Raw genomic sequence first — 25328 nt, 5'->3', positions numbered from 1 at the left:
AACCTCCCATCTGACCTGACAGTAAAATGAGATGGATGAAGCCATAGGAAAAAAGTAAATAAAGAAAAGCTATGGAAAATGCCATTTACGGGGAGTGGGGAATGGGGTGGTGGTGGGGGGAACCAAACAGGGGGAAAAAAAAGTAAATTAATGAAATATAAGCAAACCACCAACCTTGTCTGGGTAGGCAGGAGGTGCAGAGTGGAAACTTTTAGTTTTTGTGTTGTACTTAAGCTGTACAACTTCTGTGTTGTCCTATAGTTGTAACTTTATCAATATTTCAATTTCATTAAGAGCTACTGGAGATACAGTTCTTTGACTAAAAATCAGTTAAAGTTTAAAAGTTAGATCTGGGTTTAAATGTTTTCAAGTGAACACTTATATTTTTTAAATGCAGGAGTCTTAAAGATTCCTAATGTACTGCTAAGTACCAGAAAACAAGAATAGTGTGGCAGACAGCTCCTAGATTGCAAACACTTGTTTGAGCAGACCTATTAACAAGAACAAAAGTGTTATATTAGCAAGGCCATTAAGCAATAACATGAGGAAATAAAAGGGACATAAATTTAACTTCAAACTTCTTTATAATGCATTAAAAAACATCATTATTGATAAAACTTTCTTGTACTACTGTGTTATAAAACACTGTAGCCTTAGAAGTTTATGTATTAAAGAGTGTATGAAAATTAATTTAACTTGAATGTCTATTATTTATGTTTTGTTTGATGCTGTAGGATTTCTGTGCTGCACAGCTGCCTTAACTTCATAGGCATTAACATTCTTAGTGGCGGATAAACTTGGCAACAGAAATCATGTAGATCTGGCATAGGAACAAGAGAGAAGTTCACAAACAGGTTAATTCACAGGAATTAGGTGGGCTTGCTTGTAAGACATGTATCCACTGTGTGCAGCAGCTCTTCAGTGGACATGTGAGACAAGGGGGCACAAAAGCACAAAAGGTAATCACTTCTAAGCAATGTTAATTATGATGGCTTTGTAATGGGAAATAACTGCGGTGCTTGAAGGTAGTTGACATAGTTTCAGGTCCTTAGGACCTTAGTACAAAAGGTGTGAGAAAAGCAGAATAGAAAAACAAGACCTGGGGATGGGGAGTGTCTGGGACTAGCAGATGTCCAGGGTGGGCACAGATAAACTAACTGGTAAGTAGAAGGACAGGATGATTGCTATGTTGGTGGTGTTAATAAAGCCATTAAGCTGATGTAAACATCTACTGGGGAGTATCCAGGACTAGCTGATGTCCAGGATGGGAGCAGTTAAACTAACTGATAAGTAGAAGGACAGAGTGACTGCTATGTCTGTAATGTTAATTAAGCTTGTTGGGAAAAGTAAACGACCCTTAAAGACCACCATCACATTTTTGTATGCATGCCGGAAACTTTCTGGAAAACGATGTAATATGCCCAGTGACTATATAAGGATAGCATGCATGGCAATACGGGAACACACGTCAGGAGGAGCTATCCCCCGTGTCTCCCGGTGCCGCAATAAAGAACACCTGCTTGTCAACTTGAAACTCTGTTGGAGAGGTTGTTCCTGGACTTTTCTCCCAATCACTTGACTGACACAGAATTGATGACAGATCAAATTGATGACCATTGTGTCTGTTTTGACAAGTTCTATTATTATGCTGGTTTATTGGGACAAATACATTTTAAACTGGTGACAACACATGAAGCACTTGCAGCTCAGGAAGCCAAGCGCTGCTGGGCTGTATCAAAACCAGCATGACCAGCAGGTTGAGGGAGGTGATTCTCCCTCTACTCTGCTCTTGTGAGACCCCACCTGCAGCAGTGCTTTCAGCTCTGGGGCAACAACACAAAGAGGGAGCTGGAGTGAATCCAGAGGAGGCCACAGAAATGCCGCAAGGGCTGGAGCAGCTCTGCACTGTTGACAGGCAGAGAGAGGTGGGTTGTTCAGCCTGGAAAAGAGAAGGTGCCTTAAGAGGAGACCTTAGAGCAGCTCCAGTGCCTAAAGGGGCAAACAAGAAATCTGGAGAGGGGCTTTTGACAGGACAAGGCAGAATGGCTTTAAACTGAAAGAGATTTAGATTGGACATTAGAAAAAATTTCTTCCATGTGAGGGTGCTGAGGCACTGGCACAGGTTGCCCAGAGAAGCTGTGGCTGCCGCATTCTTGGCAGCGTTCAAGGCCAGGCTGGATGGTGCTTGGAGCAACCTGGTCTACAGGAAGGTGTCCCTGCCCATGGCAGGGGGTTGGAACCAGATGAACTTTAAGGTCCTTTCCAACCCAAACCATTCTATGATTCTGTGGCAAGTATCCCAGCAGCTCTGCAGGAGCCATTAGGTGCAGGCTGGCTGTTTTCGTCTTCAGCTGTGGATTTTTGGAGTTAATAGGACAGAGCTGGAAAGGAGCAGCACGGAAAGGACCAGCAGCCTTGCTGGGCAGTACTTCAGTGCAGCTTTTGACACCACTTCATATAACCATGGAAGCAGAGTATCTCGAGTTGGAAGGGACTGGTGAGGATCACCAAAGCCAACTGCTTGCTTCTCGCAAAACTCCCGCAACTCTAACAACTCTTGACTTAAACTATAAAAGAAAAACAATGCAGTGTGCGTGTCTTGCATGGAAAAGTGGTTGTGCAACAGGGAGGGCTGGTCCGGAGGGTGGAGCTGAAGAGAATCCCCAAACACCGAGCCCGGTCTGTGCGGGGCTGTGCCGGCAGACTGGCTTACGGGACACAGCCCTCGCACAACACCCACTTCAGACTGTGCAGACAGAACCAGATAGGGGTGCCTCCCGGACTGTGCCGACTGTATGGGCGGCCGAACCGCGCAGTTATTTGCCCGGCCATGTCACTTCATTCCTAAAACCGTCGAACGCGTCCACCCTGTTAGCGTCGAGACAAACACATAACCACCAGGATGGTTATATGAGGTGCTTTATTGAGGCCCCAGGAACCAGGGGTACGCACCCAAATCTGGTTCCGATTCCCGACACATCGCGTTCGCAATTTATACACTAAAAATTTCGTAACTAATACATATTCAACACAGATTACATCATTGACTAATACATATGCATCAAAGATTGCTACATCAGTTTATTACGACATCAGCCTCTTCTGCGCTTGCGTCGCCCCCTCTGGTGGTCGTCCTGATGAAGTAAGGAGTCTTCCTCAGATGAAGTAAGAAGTCTTCCTCAGGACCTTTTCCTTACTTGGATATATCCCAATCCTTGTGTGGACGCTAGCACTTTCTTATCAGCTTCTGGTATGCTCTTCTGGCTACCTTATGCATAGGTTCCATCTGGGTATAGTCTCCAGTACATACCTTTCTAAATCCACCCATACACATATCATTGCAACACTGGTTACAGAACAGCCGTGATACAAAATTGTAAAGTTACAATATTTTCTAATATACAAAACCTCACTATTGATTTATAAATTTCTCAAACATAATCAATTCTACTATTTTATATAATTATTGTAAAAACTTCACCCTCTCTAACATTTGCCCCCTTTGAAAATACTTCATTTAACTTAAGCAAGTATTTTCATTCTCTTAGGTAGCTGTCTCCTGATAGGTAGGTGGAGGTGTGGGGTTCTTTGGATATTCCCTAATTACTGCTCCTATGATTCGATGAGTCCAAGCACTGTTGCCAGCTATTTTCCTTCGGATATAAAGATACATCAGATATGTCATCAAAAACACAATGAATATTACAATTGCGGTGTGTATGAGGGAACGAATCCATCCAGTAAGGTGAAGGCCCAGACTGTTAAATATTGCTCCTAGCCAATCCTGTTCAGCCTGTTCTTTTTCCTTTTCTAGTTCTCGTTCAACGTTGGTTAGTTGGGAAATGTCATGTTCTATATCTGCAGTCACATTAGGAATGTGAATACAGCAATGATCCACTCTGTCCTTTAAATATTCACAGACACCATGTTCCTTAAGTAACAACATGTCTAATGCCATTCTGTTCTGCAAAGTCATTTTAGTTGTTGCCTGTAATTGCAAATTTAAATCTTTGAATCCTTTCTTTGTTATCCTGGCTAATCTTTTTGTTTGGCCAATCAGGCTGTCAATCATCTCTCTATTTCGATATGCTGCTACTTGGGCAAATAGGGATTCAAAAGCCCATCCTATTTTAACTCCTGTGGAGGGTTCCTGCCAAGTGTCTTCATCGTCACTATCAACCCGACGCTTGGCAATAACAGCGGCGATCAATCTTATCTCGGTGATGATTTAACTGACGCCGCTGCCCCGCATCAGCTGTGCCCGGCCATGTTTGGGACAGCCGCAGCCTCCCTCCCGCCGCCACACCACCCTCCGGCGGGCACGGCAGGACAGCCACAGCCACAGCCACTGCTCCCCGCATCCTGAGCCCCGCCCGCCCCGCAGTGCTCTCGGCATCCCCGCTAACACCGAGGGCCGTCCTCCTCCCGGTGCTGTGACTACAGCTCCCAGAGCACCCCACACCCAGCAGCCCCGCCCCGCCCCGCCGCATGTGAAAGGTGAACGCCGTCGTCACTTCCCCCGCGCGGTGCAGGCCGGGAATGCGAGTCGCGATTGGCCGGCGCCCGCGCCGTTCTGCAGCGTGCCGGGGAGCAGGAAGAGGTCGCGGCGGAGCGGGCTCGGCGGGGCGGCCCTGCTCGCGGTGAGTACCCCTCCGGACCACCTTCTCTCGCCGCGGGGCGCCGCGCAGGCGGGCCGGGAATCGAAAAGGGATCGATTTAATGCGCGCTTTGATGACGTAATAGGGGCTACCGAGGCGGCGGTGCCGCGGAGCCTATGGCTCCGGCCGGCAGCGGCCGGGTGGCCTCCCCGGCGCGCTGCGTGGAACACTCATGGCCGAGGGCGGTCTCTCGCTCGGCTCTCGGGGCGCCCGTGCCCGGAGGACGCTGGCGAGGTCTAGGCCTTCCGCCTTCTCCCGCTCCTGAACTGGGCGGGCGCTCATTGGCTTCGCGGTCTGGGGCAGGCTCTGCCGCCGCACTGCGATTGGCGGGGGTGGCGCTGACTGCCATCAGCGCCCTCCAATCGGGCCAAGGTGCGGGCGCGGGAGGCCGCGGCTCGGCAGTGGGGGCGCCGGGGCTGAGGCGCGTTGGGGGTGGGGGACGCGTGCGGCCGCCGGGGACCAGCAGGGGCGGAGCCCGCGGGAGCCGGAAGATCTGGGGGGGGGGGGGGGAATGAAAAGGCTCTCCCCGCCTCGGGGCGCGCTGTGGTGCGACCCGGCTGTGGCTGAGGCGGCTCGGGGGGAGCGCGGCCTCGCCTGTGGTGGCTGGGATGGGGCGGTGTTCGCCGTGTCCGACGGCGGCGGCGGCGGCTTCTGAGAAGCCTGCGGCGAAAAGCACAGGCAGCTCTCGCCGCTCTGGTGCCTGGAAGCGACCGCCGCCACCACACGCCCTTCGGGTAGCGCTTCCTGAAGCGGCTGCAGCCAGATGGCGGTGGCTTGGGCAGAGCTCTGCGGGCTGCTTCGGCGCGTCTGGGTTGCCCTAACGCTGTTCTGCCTGCCTGCATTCCCGTGCGACCAGTGAGGGCAAGGACAGGTGTCGGGTGCTTCAAAGCTGAGGAGTTCCGGTTGTAGTCCAGGACAGTAATAAGACTGGTTCACAGGGTAGAATTGTAAAAGCAGATGTGCAAATCATACAGGTCACATGAGATGTGCTTGGTGTTACATGCTGATAAGGTTACGTCAGTTTTTTACTACCTTTCCCAAGAAAATCAAGCTAAACAGTCAGGTAGTCCAGTTCCCAGCACTTCTGTGTGAGCCTACTCATACGTGGCAGCTTGAATCACGCCTGCCTGCCTGCCTTGCCCTCGTGCTTTTATCAACTGTGTCATTCACTTATTCCCTCAAAGTTATGCTCTTACTGATTATATGCTATTCTGTTGGGCTTTTCTTCTGCAGTATCACTGAGTTTTTAAAATGCAAGTACTCAGTGAATGCTGCAATCACATTTAGATATGCAATAAATTCACACGTTTTACTAGTTCTTTGTTAATTCATGACAATAAACTAGCTATTGTAAATTGTACGTTTTCTTATTCATGCTTTTTTAAGCGTTCTAAGATAAAAACTTAGAATTGAGAGGTTACTCCATTATTTTGAGGCTTTTTATGGTAACATCCCTACAGTCATTCAATTTGAAAATAAAGTGTATTTAGGTAGGTGGAAATCATGAGAGCTGGAGGCCAAAGTATTGTTTGATTTAATGTCTAAGAAATTATGTGTTTAACTGCAAGTCATCTGTCCTTTTATGAAGTGTCAAAAATGTGCACGAAGAATTATACAGTGAAGAAAATGCCTGACAACTTCCCTTGTGAGACTATATGGAACACCAGATGGCAGAAAAAGGCAGGAACTGCTGGTCATCTGTATTAAACCCATTGTTCCAGATGAGATGAAGTGAATGCAGCAGCAGCAGCAGCAGCATCTCCTCTCTTCCACCTCATCTTCCCCTTGTCCTCACAGGCTGGTCTCCTCCGACCCCTGTAAGACCCTGATAGGTATTTCAGCATCTGCTTGGCAAAGCAGTAATAGCAGCTGCAGGTAGGCTTCCATAGGTGGTTGCTTCTGCTATTCTTTTTTTTGTGCTCTTGGCAAAATGTCTTCTTTGTGTGCCAGTTTTTCTGAGACGCAAGAAGGAGCATGAAGTTGTGGTGAAACAGCAATTCCACCATTTCTTTATGACTGTTAGGAAGGTCATAAGAAAGTAACTTTGCTTTTATCGTAGCTGGGTTATTTTTTCTACTTGTATCAAACCCTATATACCCTTATGTGCGTTTGCTATAGGTGAGGTAGAATTTACACAGTCACACAGGGAGTTAGGAAGCGTGGTGACATGAGCTCAGATGTGTTCAGTACACACTAGGAACTGTTTTGTAGTTAGGACTTTCTGATTCAAGTCACACACAAAAAGGATCTGCAGCAGAAGCTGGGAATCACCTGCTTTATAGATTCTCCTAGCACTTTAAAGAAAACTGCTTCTTTGCCACACCAGAAGTTTCCATCTCTGTTTTCAGTGTTTGGTTTGATACTGGCTGCTCTCCTGATTTTCTTGGCCATACCAAGTGTATCAGTACAGTGAAAGGTATGTCTCATTCATTTAAGACTCATTCAAGCCTAATCAGAAACTACGTGTTCTTCAAAGTGAGTAAGATTGCTGCAAAGGGACAATGTTCCTGTGCTAATGTGACTTTGACCTGCTTACGCTATTTTCTGCGCCATTCTCATGTGAATGTGGGAGTTAGAGATGAGTGCTGCTCCACAGATCTGAATCATTTTGCCTGGAGTTAATTTGTGAAATCCTTTCATTGAAGTGCTTGGACTCTCTCCCAGTGTTCTTTCACATAAGCAGCAGACTTAACATCCACATCTCATCAAAAGGCAGAGTTCTGCTAAACCTTTTCAGGTTTGAGACCCTCTGCAACTCCCACCCACAGCTATACTTACTGTGTAAGTAAGAGAGGAAGAACCATCAGATTACAAGTGTATCTGTCTCTTTTGAAAGGTTGACAAAGAATGTTTTACCTTGTAGGGGGAGAAGTTTAAATAGGCTGGTGAATAAGACACTCTTTGCTCTTGGGTGTGACAGCATGTTAAATCACTGGCTGCCTGTGTACTCAGAAACTGAAAAGTGCTGCTTATTACATCATTATTTAAAGGAAGTAAATATCTTGTGTTCCTTGGGTGCAAAATGTGACATAAATATGAAAATGTTAAGAACTGTTCTTCCACCAAATGGGTTGGTGGAATTGCAAGAAGTAACTGTATAAAGATTCTGACATTATGCTACTGAGATGTCGTAGAATAGGTAGCTCTGAAAATGTTGTATCTCTGCAGCATGTGCTTTTGTAGAGGTGGGTCCCTGCAGAATCTGTAGAGTAAAGAAATACACTTACCCACTTTGAATGTTCTTTCTGTGTATAAATAAGATTCTACATCATTAAGTGTACCATCACCTACCTGTCAACTAAAATGAGGTAAAACTGTTCTAAGACAAATTAGTGTTTCTGTTGTTTTTGTACTCCCTTAATAGTGCTAGCTAGTTCATGTTTGTATACTAACCTGACTGTTAGTATTTACCAGCTGGCACACTGTTTTTATCCTCCTGCCATATCTTTTGCAGACTAATCCTTTTACCATGGAAGCTGAAGAAACGATGGAGTGTATCCAGGAATTCCCTGAACACTATAAAGTTATTTTGGATAGACTGAACGAACAACGTGAGCAGGACCAGTTTACAGATATCACTTTGATTGTTGATGGTACGTACAGGCTCATGTTCAGTTTCTCATAAGCCACCACCCGGAAGTCCTTCTCTGCCCAGCCTGCAGCTGTGCCTGGAATTGCCCCGACCCAGGTGTAGGACCTTGCACTTTGCTTTGTTGATCTTCCTCAGGTTGGTATTGGCCACCTCTCAAGTTTGTCAAGGTCCCTCTGGATCTCATCCCTTCCCTCCAGCGTATCAACTGCACCACACAGCTTGCTGTCATGAGCAAACTTGCTGAGGGTGCATCAATTCTAATGTCCATGTCACTGACAAAGATGTTGAACAGTATCAGTCTCAACACTGATCCCTGGGGGACACCACTCATTACTGGGCTCCAACTGGACATTGAGCCGTTGACCACAACTCTTTGCGTGAGGCCATCCAGCCAGTTCTTTACCACCGAGTGGTCCAACCATCAAATTGATGTCTCTCCAATTTAGAGACAAGGATGTCATGTGGGACAGTGTTGAATGCTTTGCACAAGTCCAGGTAGATGACATCAGCTGCTCTACCCCTGTCCATCAGTTCCATAGCCCCATAGTTCCATAGAAGGCCACCAAATTGGTTAGGCAGGATTTCCCCTTAGTGAAGCCATGCTGGCTGTCACCAAGCACCTTGTTGTTTTTCATGTGCCTTAGCATGCCTTCCAGGAGAATCTGCTCAAAGATTTTGCCAGGCACAGAGGTGAGACTGACTGGTCTGTAGTTTCCAAAGTAAAGTAAGCAAATGAAATAAAAATTACACTTCAGGAACTGTGGTAGCTTCACCTGCAGCACTCACACAAAGCTTAGCTTGAGTGCTTGTTCCTGCTCTGGTACTGCCAAATCCACGTGTTGAGCTCAAAGCTGCTTTTGTGTGCAGCTGTGTAGTTATAATCCATGTTGCTTCTCTTCTCGCTGTCTCATGGAGCCTCTTGGATGTTCATGCCCAGGGGAAGGCAACGTAGTGATGTGGAAGAGCAGAACCTCTTCTGTTCTGCAGTGGTATTTGTGCTGGCAGAAAGGAGATAAAATACATCAGTCTGTAAGAGCAATAAAAACCAAGGAGAACCTGGGTGAAACCTGGGAGCTGAGTCCAAGACATACAGGAAAAAGTTTGCCTAGGAATTTCCCATGACTTAAATATCTGAAAAGAGAAACTCTATAGTGAGTGAGCCCTCCAGCTGACTGAGTTGCAGAACTTCTGCAAGGTCTAATGTCAGCAAAGGTCTGCTGTGGTAGTATCCCATGTTCCGAAGAGAAATACTAAGTGACTATATGCTGCTGGAATAGATTTGTAGACTGGATGGTCTCTTTTCTGCATCTGCAGTTATTCCTCAATGTGGGTGAGGAAGATGTTACCCTAAACAAAAATTTTTGTCTCTTTTTGCAGGTCACCATTTCAAAGCTCATAAGGCTGTTCTTGCTGCCTGTAGCCAGTTCTTCTACAAATTCTTCCAAGATTTCACTCAGGAGCCCTTGGTGGAGATTGAAGGTAATCTGATTTGTGCAAATAAAACCTTCAGAATTGTGTGCCCAAACTGGAAATGAATGTAATATCCTTAGTATGGGCTAACAGGCATGCTTGGTCATATCAATTAGCTTTCCACATCTCAGCTCTTGTGTTGTTCTGAGGCAGCTACCACCACTGGAAAAAAAACCTCTGCTGAAGACAAAAAGAAAATACCCAGTCATGAAATCTTTTGGAAAGGAAAGTGTGAGGTTCCATGGATGGTTTGGGTTTTTTTTTTCCCCTTTTTTTCTTCCCCCAGGTACATGGCTAATGGAGGTCGGGCATACCTCCTACGTTTTTAGGACTAGCAGTGTGACATACAATCTTTTCCCTGAGAACAGCCATTCTGGTGAGATGAAAAAGGGTGAGATGAAAGAGGACAACCAATGGCAGATGCCTTGGCTGGGATGCAAGAACAGGATAGACATGGAGCAATACTTGCCTGGTAAACATGGAGCAAATTCCTGGAGCAGTATCTCAGCCTCCAATAAATTGCTGCTGAAAAGTCTCTTGGGAGAGAGGTTATATTTCTGTATTCATACTTTTTATTATTCATCTTATTGTCCATCTTATCATTCCTTTTATCTTTGTTGTGATATAACTCTGTACTTGTTCCAGATTCATGTGTTTCTATAGTAGACTTTTTATTCCAACATGATCCCTTTAAGGGTGTCATCTTTATGAAACTGGGAGCTACAGTACTATGAACAAAATGGTGAGCGGGTGTATGCAAGATTCATCAGATAGATAAGTCTGAGAAAACAGTTGTTTTTCTTGCCTTGATACAGGTGTAAGTAACATGGCATTTCGTCACCTAATTGAGTTCACATATACAGCAAAACTAATGGTCCAAGGTGAAGAAGAAGCAAATGATGTTTGGAAAGCAGCTGAGTATCTACAGATGTTAGAAGCCATCAAAGCACTTCAAATCAGGTAAGCCCATAAACCTCTCTTTCTTCCCACCACTGAAATGTAGAGTCACAAGAATATTTTTACAGGAGCTGGCTTGCAGAATTCTGTTCCTTCTCCTGGAACCTCCTAAACTTGTATGGACCACATACTCTTCTATAAGATACAAGTCAAAATTATACAGGCTAAAAAAGGAATGTCACACTCTTTATGTTGGAGCTCAGTGATAAGTGACGTGGCTAGGTAAATGTTGCAGACATTTTAGGGCTATGACTTTGTGATAACTAATACCATGTCTCTGTGCTATCTAACTGTCCACACCTGATTGACAGCTGTGGAGTGACAATGGGCCTCAGGTAATTAGACCACATTAACAAGTTTGTGCTGGTGCTTTGATTTTGTGAAGCTTTCTGCTATTTCTGAGAGAATAAGCAGCGGTTTTAAAACTTCTTGCTGCAAAATTAACCTCTCAAATTTCTTGAACAGTTCTAATCAGTTTTATACAGGATCAGTAGTTATGGAAGGATGCTGTGGCACTTTTTTTTCCAGTACCAGCAACTGTACTCCATTGACAAGCTCCAACCTGAGAAAAGCAGGTGCTAGTGCCATCATGCTGTTTTTCTGCAGCTTCCTTCCCTTTCAGAAAGTGCCATCGCATCCTCATTCCTTCATGAGGAACATCTGCATGCTCTGTCTGTGTGGAGGAAGGGGCAATAAATGCTTCCAGCATTGCAATTATTATTTTCTCTTCTAGGCCTGCTGAAAGGTCTTTGCATTCAGGCTAAGAAAAGACTTGCTTCCTTAAGAGTGGCATTAGCTCCAAGTTCCTCTAGTAGCTAGATAACATTTGTTTAAAAAAAATCTCCACCACATGGTATGCTGGAAACTTGGTTTTCAACATCAACATTTATTTCCAAATTAAATGCTACTCTGTTAGCAATAGAGCTGAATAAGTATGTGACTTTTTTAATAGGAAAGATACAGGATTGTGCATTTCTAGTCCTACCCTCCAACCTTACAAACAGCCTTTTTAATATTGTTAAGACTAAGTATGGTAACACCAAAAGATTATTAATTTTGGTTGGTTGGTTGATTTTTAAATTCTGGAAGAAAAGCAGACTGTAGCTGCCTGTTTGGGGAATTCAAAAGAAACTTGAAAATGTGTGTTCAAGTTTGTATCACTTTGAGTCAGTGTACACTACTACAGCTATTGAACGATGATTCACAGAATCATCTCTGTTGGAAAAGACCTTTAAGATCATCAAATCCAACCATTACCTCAGGACTGCCAAGTCCACCACTAAACCATGGCACTGAGGGGCTCATTACACATTTTTTGAACACTTCCAGGGACTGTGACTCCACCACTGCCCAGGGCAGCCTGTTCCAATGCCTGAGCACCCTCTCTGTTAAGAAATTGTTCTTCATATCCAATCTAAGCCTCCCCTGATGCTGCTTGAGCCTCTTACCTCTTGTCCTATCGCTTGTTTCTGGGGAGAAGAGACCAGCCACCTCTTTGCTCCATCCCCTTTTCAGGTAGTTGTAGGGAGCAGTAAGGTTGCCCACTGAACCTTCTCTTCTCCAGACTGAACAGATCCATCTCTCAAGCTAAACTGTCCAGCCTGCAATTATGTCCCACTATTACATGATGTTATGTAGTTTCTTGGTTATGCACCACTAGTAAATGTCGTAATTCTTATGTTTCTGGGAAACAAAATGTTTTGCTTAATGAACGCACATGCAAGCCAGTCTATTCTTAGAGTTATTCCCATTGTTTATGAGTTTTGAAGTGAGGGTTTTTTAAGTTTTCTGGGTTTAGTTTGCTTTGCTTTGGGTTGTTTGGTTGGTTTGGGGATTTTTTTGGTTGTTGTTAGAAAGACAAACTTGTGTACTACTGTCAGTTTCTGTTTTCTCCTCCACAGTAAGAGGGGGAAGAATTGCAATACAGTGCCTCAGTCAGAGCTTTGACTGAAAGGGGTAAGCTTGAGAAACTTAGAGATGAAAGTACAGATGATTACAGAACTATTTGTATAATACATCAGAATTGCACATTACATTTGACTAGAAAGAAAACAACCAGCTGCTGTTACTTAAAGTGCTTTCACTAGTGTTGTATGTGTGTATCCCCATCCAAAGTTTCACACAGTCAACAATGATAGTCTCCACTTTGTTAAGCAGATTATTCTTGTGATGTGTGATCTTGTAGCTCCTTGCAGTAATGTGCAAAGTAATTGATATCTTCTAGGTATCAGGAGTCCAGGCTAGCTGCTCTCTCTGTCTTCTGTGTCTGAGTAAGGTGCAATTTAATAAGCTGTATCCTCCATTAGATCATCAGTTGCACATCTCTGACATCAGGCTTTGCACAGTACCTGTAAGTTGTATCTCTCCTATTACTAGAAAACATGAAGTGGTAGGGAATAGATTACATGAAAGGATTCATTATGCTGCAAAGGAAGGTAAGAGCACAGCTTACTTCTGTCACTCTCAAGTGGAAGATAGCCACTCATTTTTGAAACTGATTATCAGTAGTAAAATCTCCAGTGCATTAAGTGCTGCAGATGATTTTGAAGGTGTGACTGGAAAGCATTGACCCACTTGGCTCTGTCTGTGTTTGAGATGGCATGCCGTCCCTCACATCTTGGAGGAAGGGGGCTGCGTGTATATGATCCAGGGAGAATAGGAGCAGAGCTGGGGGTTGGTTGTGTTTAAGCCCAGAGAAGTAAACAATAAACTTTTCACACTCCACTGTCTTTCATTTTTACCTCCCCTGTTAGCTGTATTCTTTCCAGAAGTACGACAGGTGTTAATGGTCATTGTGTGAAGTCACACCTGTAGTGTTTTTGTAGCAAGCTGTAAGCACCGCAGGCAATTGCACATACTCCAAGAGTTTAAGAGGTGAAAGGCATAGGAAGGTCTTGAATCTTGTTTCTGAGTAGGTAGGCCAAAGAATTCCTTCCCTGGGGGGTTTTCTTTCCAAGTACAGAATTTCACAGGTTTCTTAGGCCAGTTAACCTCATGACATAGGTTTATCTTTCTTCTGGATAGGTGCTTTGTATCATGCAAGCAGACCTGTTTAAAACTCTTCAGTTGCCTATGTCAAAGGCTCTTCAGCTTTAACCATGCTATTCTACAACTCTAAGGAATATAGATAAAGGACAAACTAGCTTCTGATATGCACACAGATTATGTGTGCATTCATCATTCAGCTTTCTTGAGAAACAGCTGAAGAGTGTTAGATATTGAAGCTCACTGTTAGGTAGGAATTATGTCAGTGCTTATGAATCTTAACCATGTTTATGCAAACGCTTTACAGGAACAAAGAAAACTCATCTCCTTTAGACTCAAATCAAGCACAAGGAAACAAACCAAAAAAGAGGAAGGTAGCTGAAACCTCTAATGTTATCACAGAAACACTTCCATCTGCAGAATCGGAGCCTGTGGAAATTGAGGTTGAGATTGCGGAAGGCACAATTGAAGTGGAAGACGACAGCATTGAAACACTTGAAGAAGTGGCTTCTGCAGAGCAATCCATAAAGTACATACAGACAACAGGTACATCAGATGAATCTGCACTGGCTCTTTTGGCAGACATCACCAGCAAGTATCGTCAGGGGGAGAGAAAATGCCAGATCCAGGAAGAAGGTGATAGTGCAACTGATACCTCGTGCAAACAGGTAGAAGGTATTGAAATTGTGGAACTTCAGCTGTCACACATGAACAATTTATTCCACTGTGAGAAATGTAATCGTTCGTTTAAATTGTTTTACCATTTCAAGGAACACATGAAAACACACTCCACTGAGAGTTACAAGTGTGACATATGCAATAAAAGGTACCTACGAGAGAGTGCTTTGAAACAGCACCTCACCTGTTACCATCTTGATGAAGGTGGTGCCAGCAAGAAGCAAAGACCTGGCAAAAAAATACATATATGCCAGTACTGTGATAAACAGTTTGATCACTTTGGACATTTTAAAGAGCACCTCCGGAAACACACAGGTAAGAGCACTGCTATAGTCCTGTCCTTGTAGCCTTGGCTCTAGGATTTGGGGGATTTGCATGTTTTGGGGAAATGGAGAATATACTGATGAGAGCACATGACCCTTGAGTGCTAGAAATACTTGGCTTCTAGTTACAACTAAATGCTGGGTTTTGTTTGTTCATTTGTTGTTTGGTTTTGTCTGGGTTTTTTTCTGTTGATGTAAACTTGTAATGGAGTGAGGTGGTTAAAAACCAGAAACCAATAATGAAGCTTCTCTCTCAAGTCTATTAAAGATGTTTCCAAAATTATTTCTTAAGGCATGTTTCCTTCTTCAAGAATACAAAGCTGAGAAGTGTCTTTTATTTTCACAATTCTAGGAGTAAATATTTCTGTTGAAATATGATCTGACCTGTGAACTTCTCAATGGAATACTGTTTAGAGGTGTTTTTATCTAATAGAACTGAGCAAATGCCTATTAATGCATTAGGCATAAATACAACCTAACAATTCCCTCTTGTACTACCTTGTTTAAAAAGCTTCACCCTTGCTCTTAACATCTCATCTATGGCTTGATTTTAATTTGTTAATTTACACAGCAAAACACTTCTAGTGACTGATGCACACTGTCTTTTTTTCTCTGAAATGTACCTGTTTGAAATCTGAATAGCATGTTTTGAGTACAAAATTACTTGTGCTTCTTCTTTCTTCTTCTACATGGGAGGTTAAGATATTACTTCTTCATCTCACTGAAAAGTCTGCCATCTGAACAGATACTGAGGTTTATATAATGTAAAATGTATGTAATCCTGATTTTCCAGATGTTTTTGTTTAATATGTCAGTCACGAGGTATCAGTAAGAACTGAATGGAAGGTAGTGGCCTTGTTTCTTTTGCAGATTCTTATTGTTGTTAAAGCCTGCAAATTTAAAGAATCTCATTTCTTTGTATCTGTATGTGGGACTGCTGAGTATTGATATAAGACACTGTGTCCAGTCTGTTCCCAGTAGCCCTTAGAAGTTCCATTTATAAACAGTCTTTGGCAAATCCTCATCTCCTAAGAAGCAGGGGGTGTTTCTCTATTAAGAGCAATCCAAAACAGAGAAAAGTTTGTGGCAGACCAACAAAGTAAGCCAAAAATCACAGTATGTTGGTTGCTGTTGTGACAAAGAATTTTGGGGACCAAGCAACTTAGCCTATCACAGGAGGTACAAAGTACTTCATAAATATATATTGATACAAGAATAGCTCATGGAATCTAATTGCTTCTGATTTAGCATTTTCAAAGACCTTAAGCTTAGCATCAAAACAGATACTATTATTTAACTGTGGTCTGCTCTAAGACCAGTGGAAAAAACCTCCTATTCAGCTTAAGGCTAAGTTCTGAATTTTGTCTAGCACTGGTTGAATGCTAAAATGAAATTAAAAGGCCTGGGAGAAAATGTCCTACAAAGCATTTGATCCCATTCCTGCTTCATCATACCTTCAACAATAGCATGAAATAAATAGACACCTTCTCAGGGTTGATAATTCTTTTTGATATAGGAGTTTGACATTACCAATGGCTATTTGTCTTAATAAAAGAAAGGAAGGACAGCCATGGAGTTTCTCTCATTCATGTGCACAGAGCCTTAAGCAGCTTCTGAGTCAATGAAAATACACCTCAGAAATGTCTTGCATGCCAGAGTAACAGTCATCTCCAGAACTTAGAAAGAGGAAAGGGTTTTGGTGTGATCTGATTTCCCCTTTGTGAGTATGGATGATATGTCATTTGCTTATCGTAAGTAATGCATGGGAGAGAAACTCCGCAAGGCTACTCTTAAGTAATGCGTATCTTTTACATTCTAATTCAGTTTACACAGAAGGAGCCATTTCCTCATACAGAAATTGATCTTGGAATGAAGCTACTGCTCTCAATATGCTGGTCTAATCCTGCTATTCTGCAAAACTTGTTTTCTCTAGCAGAGACACTGAACAGCTTTGATTCCTGCTGATTTTACTTGATTATGTGTGTGGAAGTGATCAGGAGTGATTTACTTGATTATGAGTGAAGGTGGAAGTGAAAGAGTTGTGATGTGCTCCAAGCAGCCAAATTAATCGGCCTCATCTGAAAAATCTATAGCTGAAGTAAACTGTATACAAACTTCTTAAAAAAAAAAATAATCAAGGTCTTTGCCATTCTTGGAAAAACAAAAATATATTTTACAGGAGGTTTAGTCTGAACTGTGAGTACTGTCTTCTATAGCAGTGAATAAATTAACTTTATTTACATACCTTCAATAAATTATTCTGTCCTGTGGGTTACTTAGGACTGGCAAGTGAATTCTCATCCATTCTCATAAAGGGAGAAAAGATAATCATTAGATCAGGCCAGAAACCCCATTCTTCATAAAATCTTCATAAAATCTCACTTACCTGAAACTAAACTCATAGTTGGATGACACACAGGGGAGAAGCAGAAAGTTGTCACCTTCAGCTGAGGAGGTTAGCTCCAGTTTACCAGTGTGCACCTCTGAGAATAAAGAAGGGAAGAGAGCTGGCACACTGTGTTTTCCATCACTGCAGTGATGCACTGCCATTGTACAGCCCAGGTCAGAGCATTGATTTGCACTGTGCAAAAAGTCACACAGTGTCTTTTGGATGTTGCCACCATTATATTTGAATTGTCACTTTCAGACACTTCTGGCAGAATATGTTAGAGATTACTGAAGAATTCGAGTAAGACCAGATCACAGGGAGGGGGGTCTGTGGTGTGAGGTTTATTGTGTAGTATTTATTGGTTTCTTGGGCAAAGTCCATGATTTTTGATCTGCCAGACTGACGGCAGTTCAGCATCCTCTGCATTACCTGTCCAGCAGTCTTCAAAACATACCATTTTGTAATAGTTAAGGGAAATGTTCTCAACTTTTAACATATTTTTTTTGTAGCCTTCAGTTGTGTAAGGGAGAATTACAGGCTATTTGTGGATTTCTTCTGAAAAGCTAATTAGGATCTTCCAAATATTTTTTAAACTATCTAGGATACAATCCTTATGCTATTACAGTAAAATGTCTCAGCCTCTTTTGGAGTTTAAGTTGTTCATTTCGGTAGTGATGTGGTATCAGTATCTCCACAGATTAATTATCAGAATTTTAGAAGAAACACAGTTCCTTATTTTTTGTACTTTTAATTCCCTTGAATTTCATTGTGTTTGTGCATGATGAAATTAGTAAACAGAGACACCAGCTGTTCTTTGCTATTGCTTGATGACAGTAATAACAATACATTACATTGGATGAAAAAGAGAAAATGACCTGTTTCCAGCTGTCATCAGCTGGCTTTGTGTTTGGTACCAGGTTTGAAATGAAGGGGCCAAACTGAAAACAATTTTTTTGTTGCTTGTGCCCATTTATGTCCTCTGTGTTTTCTCTTCACTGTATTTTGGGAGGGAGGGGGTGTTGGTTGGTTGTTTTGATACTGATGCATTGTTATTTCATGGTCATTCCATGCCAACTTCTTTTTCTGGAGCTCAATTTCAGCTCTCAAGCTGTTATTGTTCTTGAAAATAAAATTTTGTATTATTTAAATCCTTCCTTCTTTAATGTATCACTTTGTATATTTAATAATGTTGATTCTTTAATTGTAAATATTATCAGACCAAAAAAAATTCTTTAATTCTAATATTATCAGACAAAAAGAGAGCTGCTATTTCTTTAAGATATTTCATCAAAATAGTGATCTAATTTCCATGAAAACTTAAATGGACTTTAAATGACACTGGTAATTGTTACATGTTACATTGTTACATGTTAATGGTGGTTTCTCTAAATGAGAAGTATTAGGGTTTTACCCTTTTATTTATATAAATGAAGTTTACATAGAATGTCTTTTTTTCTTCTGTAGAATAATCCAGTTGGTCATGTCTTTACAGGATATTTATCAACCTACACAAAGGGAGAGAGAAAGCTGTCAGAAAACTGGCTGGGTTTATACACTTACAAATCCCTATATCTGTCTTAACAGGTGAAAAACCATTTGAATGTCCAAACTGCCATGAACGTTTTGCTAGGAATAGCACACTTAAATGTCACCTGACAGCCTGTCAGTCTGGAGCTGGAGCTAAAAAGGGAAGAAAGAAGCTGTATGAATGTCAGGTGCGTAATGGAAGTACGAGACTCAGGCTACATACCTCCTTCCTGTGCTGATATTATAGCAGCTTTTCAGTACCTAATGGGCCTACAGGAAATCTCAAGAGGGACTTTATAAGAGCATGTACTGGTAGTACAAGGAGGAATGGCTTTAAACTGACAGAGGGGAGATTTAATTTAGACATTAGGAAGAAGTTCTTTACTGTGAGGGTGATGAGGCACTGGGACAGGTTGCCCAGAGAAGCTGTGACTGCCCTATCCCTGGCAGGCCAGGCTGGATGGGGCTTGGAGCAACCTGATCTAGTGGAAGGTGTCTCTGCCTGTGGCAGTGGGGCTGGAACTGTATGGTCTTTAAGGTTACTTCCAACCCAGAACATTCTGTGGTTGCCGTGAACCACAGTATGGCTCTCTGGTGCACTGGCTCTCTGGCTCAGTCTTTCTGTGCTTGCTTTCTTGTGTGTGCTGTCTCTCATGGACACTCACTCTCTGTCTCTCTTTCTCCTTTGCTCTTGCACATGCGCTCTTGCTCTCACGCACTCTGCTTTGTGCTCTCTCATTCCATCATGTGCCCTCTTGGGCTTGATTGCTCTTTCTCGCATGCCTTTGCACTCTCTTTCACTCTCACATTCCTCCTCTTTCTCTTGTCCTTTTTTGTTTGGCTGGTTGGTTGCTTTTTTTTCCCTTAAGACCCTCACCTTATTCAGTTCACAGTATGGCTGTGATTTGAGGCTGAATTGGGTTGTGTTGTGAAGAAAACTGCTGGGTATAGTCTTTATTCAAAAGAAAGAGTGAATTTACAGAAAACACTGAACACTGCAAGTGAATAATTTTTGTTGCTAATCAAATAACATTATCAGAAGTTTCACCAATGCTGTTGCATCATTTAGTTATGCCAATGTGAAGTTAATTCTTGGGAGCATACCTGTGTCTTAAAGATGTTCGTTCTGAATATGAGAATTACTGTATAACACAAATTTGTATCTAATAGCATCACTGTTTTGGTCTTATGACCCTTTGGTCTAATCACTTTTTGTCACAGGTTTTTGTTTCCACATTGATGCCACATCCTCTCACAGATGTTGTCAATGTAGATTAATGTTTCCTCAGCCTGCAGAAACTACAGCAATTCTTGGATAATTTTTTCTTGAATGTTTCTCTCTTGAGAACTAAATTTGAATAGTGTTCAGTAAATAACTCTTAGTTCACTGAACAAAGAGATGAAAGCAAAATTGTTCTTTCCTGATAAGCATTTCTGGTGCTCTTCAGTGTATGCCTTGAGTACTGAATTAGGTTCCACGTAGCAAGAACAGTAATTATGTGCTTGGGCATTACCAAGTCATTACCTTTATGTATAACTGAGTAATTTCCACCCATGACCTTTGCTTTTGCTTTATTAAACTGTCTTTCTCTTGACCCACGAGGGTTTTTTCCATCTTCCATAATTTTGTTTCCCCTACCCTGCTGAGGAGGGGAGCAACAGAGTGGCTTGGTAGGGACATGACCTTCAGTGAGGGCAACCCACACCACTGGGGCATGATACTGTGTGAATTTCACGTAAGGTTAAAATTAGTAAACTTTCTAATGCTGTACTGACTTATAAATTTTGTGGGTATCCTGTGTGTGCACAACCTAGATTAGCATGTTGTTTCTTAAAAAGATACAAATAAATACCAGGTCGTCTGTACATCTGAAGCTGACAGTTTTTACCTCTAATGCATAAGGTTTTTTAATCGAAGTATTAAGAAGCTACATTATATGAAGCCATGATCTGAAATAGGCACTATATTTTATCATATTTCTGTTGACTTTTTTAAAATGTATGTATCTTTGTTTTAGGTTTGTAACAGTGTGTTTAACAGCTGGGATCAATTCAAAGATCACTTGGTAATACACACCGGTGACAAACCCAACCACTGTACCCTATGTGATTTGTGGTTTATGCAAGGCAGTGAGCTGAGAAGGCATCTCAAAGAAATTCACAGTATTTCAGAGCGAATAGTGACAGAAGAGGTTCTTCCAGTGGAAGCTGAACCAGTAACATCAATGACTATAATAGAGCAAGTGGAGCAAGTCCATGTTCTTCCAGTAATTCAGGTACAAGTGGATCCTGCGCAGGTAACTGTGGAACAGATGCACCGGGATCTCATACAGGACAATCAAGTGAAAGACACACAGGTGGATGAACTGCAAGAACAGATGCAGATTAGTTACTTGGAAGTCGAACACATTCAGACTGAACAAGGTGCTGAAGTTCATGTGGAGCAGTTACATGTTGAGCATGTAAATCAGATACAGATGGAAGAAGTACAGGCAGAACTTATAGATGGAACAGAACTTGAACAAGTAGAATATGAAAGTGTTGATCAAGGAAAAGCAGAAGAAAAGAAACCTAATCAAGTAGATGGTGGAGATAAGGAAGATCATGAACAAGCTGAAGGCTTAAAGACTCAACAGTTAGTGGACATGCAGAACAAAAAGGTGAACAACTAGGACAAGTAACAACACTGTGCAGATACATGAATTAAATACCAAGTTATTTTTGTTAACTTTTACGTTGGGTTTTGAATTGTCAGTGGGCACATTTCCAATATGCTGTCCTTAGGAAGCTCACAAGTGGACCAAAGTTAGCTTTCTTCATCTAAAACTAAACTTTTCAAAGTGTGAAAAACAACTTACCCATTTATGTAATACCATGAAACAGAAGCTACCACAGACACGGACAGCTTTATGAGGATTTTAAGAATGAGTAACTTGTACATTGTTACACCATCCCTGGATATATGAAAGAGTAACTTTACCTCTTTTCCTCTTGCAGTACAAGCAAACTCTTGTTACAAATTCACAGGGTCTGTGGCAGAAGAATCAGTAAAGCCTGGTGGGTTCTGTTGTAAACGGCAGTCAGCTACCTATGAATTTTTCGATCAGGCCGCTGTTTCCCTAAAGTGGTCCCTAACTTTCAGGCTGGAGAACAAATGGTGGTGGAGGTTTCTGAGCACAAAAAGCCTGTGCCTTTTTACACTGACTCATTAAATTTCCATAGAGTTCTTAGCATTCAAGATCTTAGTTCAGTAAAAGGCAGCTTAGGTAATGTTATAGCGCTTTATATTTTTGCTTAAAATTGTCAGCTACTGATTTTGCTTTTTTTTTTTTTTTTTGCCTTTTTTTTTTTTTTGCATCAATTTTAGAGGTAGGGGGGATTGAGGTAGGAAACTGCCTCCACAGGGAGGCAGCAGGACACTTTAAAACAGGAAGAGCTCAACTGAATCTGTGGTAAACCTGAGCTGGAAGAGCTACTATCAGACTCTTCTTTCATAAATTGTCATTTTCTAAAATGAGTATGTTTAAACACAGAGACTTGTCTATATGGTATCACATTCCTGTTTTATTTAAATGAATTCTGACACGACGCAAAGATGTGCTAAACATAAAAGTAAAAGCCATAGGTATGAGTGCTAAACTGTCAATTGAAAAGTAGAAGTGTAAATAATTTAATCAATGACAATAAAACAATGCCAACCATGAAATGTTGCATTATTTATTTCATCCAATAACTTAGGAACAACTGACTGGCAATTACAGTGCCAGAGTCTTCCAAGAATCAGTCTGATTTTTAGTAAGATTAATAGCTCTTTACTGTAAAGTTAGATTTGTTTAGAAAACAATTGCCTAGCTCTATGTTCAAGGATGCTAAGGACTTCTAATTCTCAGTTACTGCCTTGGGATTAGAACTGCTCCACAATTCTGAAAATCTGTCTTTCCAAAGCCTTAACTGAAGGAAGGATTTTTTGCAAGGATGTTTCCTAATGCTCTTGGTAATCATGTAGATCTTAGTTAAAATCAGGGTTTTTTATTCAGTGTTCTCCAAATGCAGAATTTGCAGATTTGTGCTTTTACTCTCATTCAAAATTATTCTTCTGTTTCATCATAGACTTTGAGAAATTGTTGCAAACCAAACATGGATCTCAATTAAAACTTCAAACAACCTGATTAACATAACTTGCATTCTTTTTTATTATACTTTGTGTTTTCGAAGATGCAAGTAATATGGGATAAAATTCTGTGCAGAAGCAAGAATGTGGCTGAATGTTAATCATGAAAGTAAAAGTTGGCTGTTGTATTTATACCTGGCTTCTGGTAAGAACAACACAGAGGGGACAGCCCTGCTTCCATAGCTGTATACTCCAATTTTTTAGGTATTTGTGCACACAGTCACAACATTTGTATCTGCAGAATTAAAGGAACAATCTGGCTATGTGTCTAAATGAACTTGTAAGTAATTTAAGTCCAATGCAAATTGGGTAGTTAGGTGGTACTGGTAGCAGGGCTGGGGTTTGGTAAGCACAGTTTGGCTATTTCTTTGTTCTGTTTGATCTCCCCTTTTCAGCAATGGTTCACAGATTTGGCATGGAAGAAATAATGCTCTGCCCCGTGCTACCTCATCTGGACTCCTGCAGAGTTCGGTGGGGCCATGAGCCATCCCCTCCTCACCCTGAGGGGTAGCGGAGAATTAACGCTGCTGGTGAGCCTTTCCCTTTGCAGCCCCCTGTAATTACCTTCCCAAATGTCTGAAGCCCAAATTGCTACCACTACTGGATTCCCTCATGCCTCCTTACTGCCACTGGAGGATGCTGGGGGTGTCAGAGTCTGCCTGCTGTCTGGAACAGCCACCTTCCCATTCTCTTTCTGCTCCAAATGTCAGTGTAGATACACAGACCTCTCAGAACTCTGCTTTACCTACACACCACTGGAGAAGTTCTTCCTTCTGGTCCCTAGTGCCCTGTATTAGTCAGGTGCTGGTCTGTTGCTTGCAGTGAGGCAGCATGTTTGGGTTTATGACAAAACTCATCAGCTAAAGCAGTGGTGTCTAGTCAATAAGAACAGAAAAGTGGAAGTGGACAAAGATCCGTGAGGTGTTTCTGGATATAAATTGAGCATCAAATTGAGACCAAGGTTAGAGGTAGATTTATATGTGACATTCATGAGAGGCCATAAGTTATTTTTGAAAACAGGGCATGGAGGGGAAAGTGAGGTGATTTATAGTTTGAGAGATGCTGAGTTATTCAGGCAATATAAGAAAGGACTAGCTGCCTCTTTTTTTTTTTTTTTTTTTTTTTTGAAAACTTCCTGAATCAAAGTATCTTCCCTCTGCAGTTCATTTGGTTGTTTACTTTCAAGGGTTGACCTATCTCTTCTATAGGGACTACCATGAAAATGTAATGCACGGTTAATTTTGTTGTTGCACTGCTAGCAAATAATTTAAAAATTAAAGCAACCTGTTTGTAATGACAGTACAAGTACTTTGTTGTTTGCTGAACAGCTGGCAGCTGGGCCCTCTCCTGACCCTCCAGCTCAGCCCTGTGAGCATCCTTACCACGGTTCTGTGCAGAGGGTGAGAGCTGCTTGTGCAACTCACAGGAATATTTTGCATGACAGGTTTTTCTTATAACTGGAGCCTTGATATCTGAAACTCGTCTGGGTCTTCTCTTCCCATTCCTTTAAATGAGGGGTGGCAGCCCTTTGAGGAAATAAATTATATCACTAAAAGACCTGAAGCTAGGAACGGGGTGCAGCATGTAGCTCCGAGGGTGCGGGTCTCAAGAGGACCTGGAGGGTGTAAGTGGGATGAAGAGGGCTGAGCCTGCCGCTGCCACTAGCGCTGTCAAAGGTTCAGACAAAAGCCGATGGTGCTGGCACCCTCAGACGGGCCGCCAGCCCCTCAGCCTGGTACCATCCCCGTCGGCCCGGTTATTAGCCAGGCAGGAAGGCCTGTCCTCGCCGCGAGAAGGGAAGAGGAGGGAGGCGGGCAAATGGCGGTCCGGCTGACAGGAGCAAATGGCAGGCAGCGGGCAGGGGCTGCGGGCGGCGTCCCTGAGGCCGGTGATACATCCACCGTCCTCTGTGGGTGGGGCTGCACCAGGTTATAGCCGCGAACACGTCGCCGCGTTCAGAGCGTTCAGAGGAAAGGTCAGAAAGAGGAACGTATGGGCCGCTATACTTTTGATGAGGAAAGAATGCCTTTTAGGTAGCATATGTCCTGTATGCAAATTATCATGCAAATTAAAACAAAGTGGTATTGAAATTATTATGGCTTCTCCGCAGCGAGCTCCGAGGGGAAGCTCCTTCACACCGGCGGGGTCTCCCCCCGCCCCGGTTTCAGCGCAGGGAGGTGCGGAACGCAGCTCCGCTCCCAGGCAAAGGCCGCCAGAGCCGGCGGCGCTGGCACTGCAGGCACCCGCGCACCGCCTCCCGCCCGCCGCCTCCGGCCTGGCAGGCATCGCCTCCCCTTCCCTCGGCCCGACGAGCAGCCCTGAAGGTGAAGTTACGCTAGGGTGGGGAACGAAACAAATGAGGGCACGTGGGTTTAAACCACGCTGTCGAGCAGTGGGATTAGCTCCTTGCAGGTGGAACGGCACACAACTTTTACGTGGCCAGTCACAGCCTCCGGTGTTATTCCGAAGCCCTAGAAGTCAGAAGTGTTTTCTTCTCTTGCTGATTTTTACTGAAAGGCCTGGAATAAACCTCGGCCTTTAGAACCTTCCAGCATGGCTCTTCTCTGTGTTTGGAAAA

General features: G+C 42.8%; 1 protein-coding gene across 6 annotated transcripts; it reads left to right on the top strand.

Moving 5' to 3' along the window:
• Positions 1 to 4506: 4506 nt before the first annotated feature.
• ZNF131 (zinc finger protein 131) lies at positions 4507 to 21313 on the top strand. 6 transcript variants are annotated; one of them, XM_062621793.1, is made up of 9 exons: positions 4528 to 4640; positions 7522 to 7651; positions 8113 to 8251; positions 9628 to 9729; positions 10536 to 10680; positions 13970 to 14330; positions 14433 to 14655; positions 18637 to 18767; positions 20598 to 21313. In XM_062621793.1, exons 1-9 carry the CDS (start codon positions 4540 to 4542, stop codon positions 21249 to 21251), a joined length of 1986 nt encoding a protein of 661 aa, XP_062477777.1. In that variant the 5' UTR covers positions 4528 to 4539; the 3' UTR covers positions 21252 to 21313. The 6 variants fall into 6 exon arrangements, with proteins under 6 accessions (XP_062477780.1, XP_062477778.1, XP_062477777.1 ...); XM_062621792.1 differs by having other exon boundaries at positions 13970 to 14655; XM_062621796.1 differs by lacking the exon at positions 7522 to 7651 and having other exon boundaries at positions 4507 to 4640; positions 13970 to 14655.
• The last annotated feature ends 4015 nt before the right edge of the window (positions 21314 to 25328 follow it).

This window comes from Pezoporus occidentalis, unplaced genomic scaffold (genome assembly GCF_034315485.1).
Source record: "Pezoporus occidentalis ecotype Australia unplaced genomic scaffold, CSIRO_AGI_Poc_V1 ctg234, whole genome shotgun sequence".
Classification (NCBI taxonomy): Eukaryota; Metazoa; Chordata; class Aves; order Psittaciformes; family Psittacidae; genus Pezoporus; species Pezoporus occidentalis.
Note: the sequence above shows the minus strand (reverse complement) of the source record. Positions and strands in the feature narration are given on the sequence as shown.

Coding starts and splice junctions, on each gene's coding strand:
- ZNF131 (XM_062621792.1), top strand. CDS start 4,540: ATGCGAGTCGCGATTGGCCGGCGCCCGCGCCGTTCTGCAGCGTGCCGG. Junction 10,681..13,969: donor ATCAAAGCACTTCAAATCAG/GTAAGCCCATAA, acceptor AACGCTTTACAG/GAACAAAGAAAACTCATCTC. Junction 14,656..18,636: donor GCACCTCCGGAAACACACAG/GTAAGAGCACTG, acceptor CTGTCTTAACAG/GTGAAAAACCATTTGAATGT.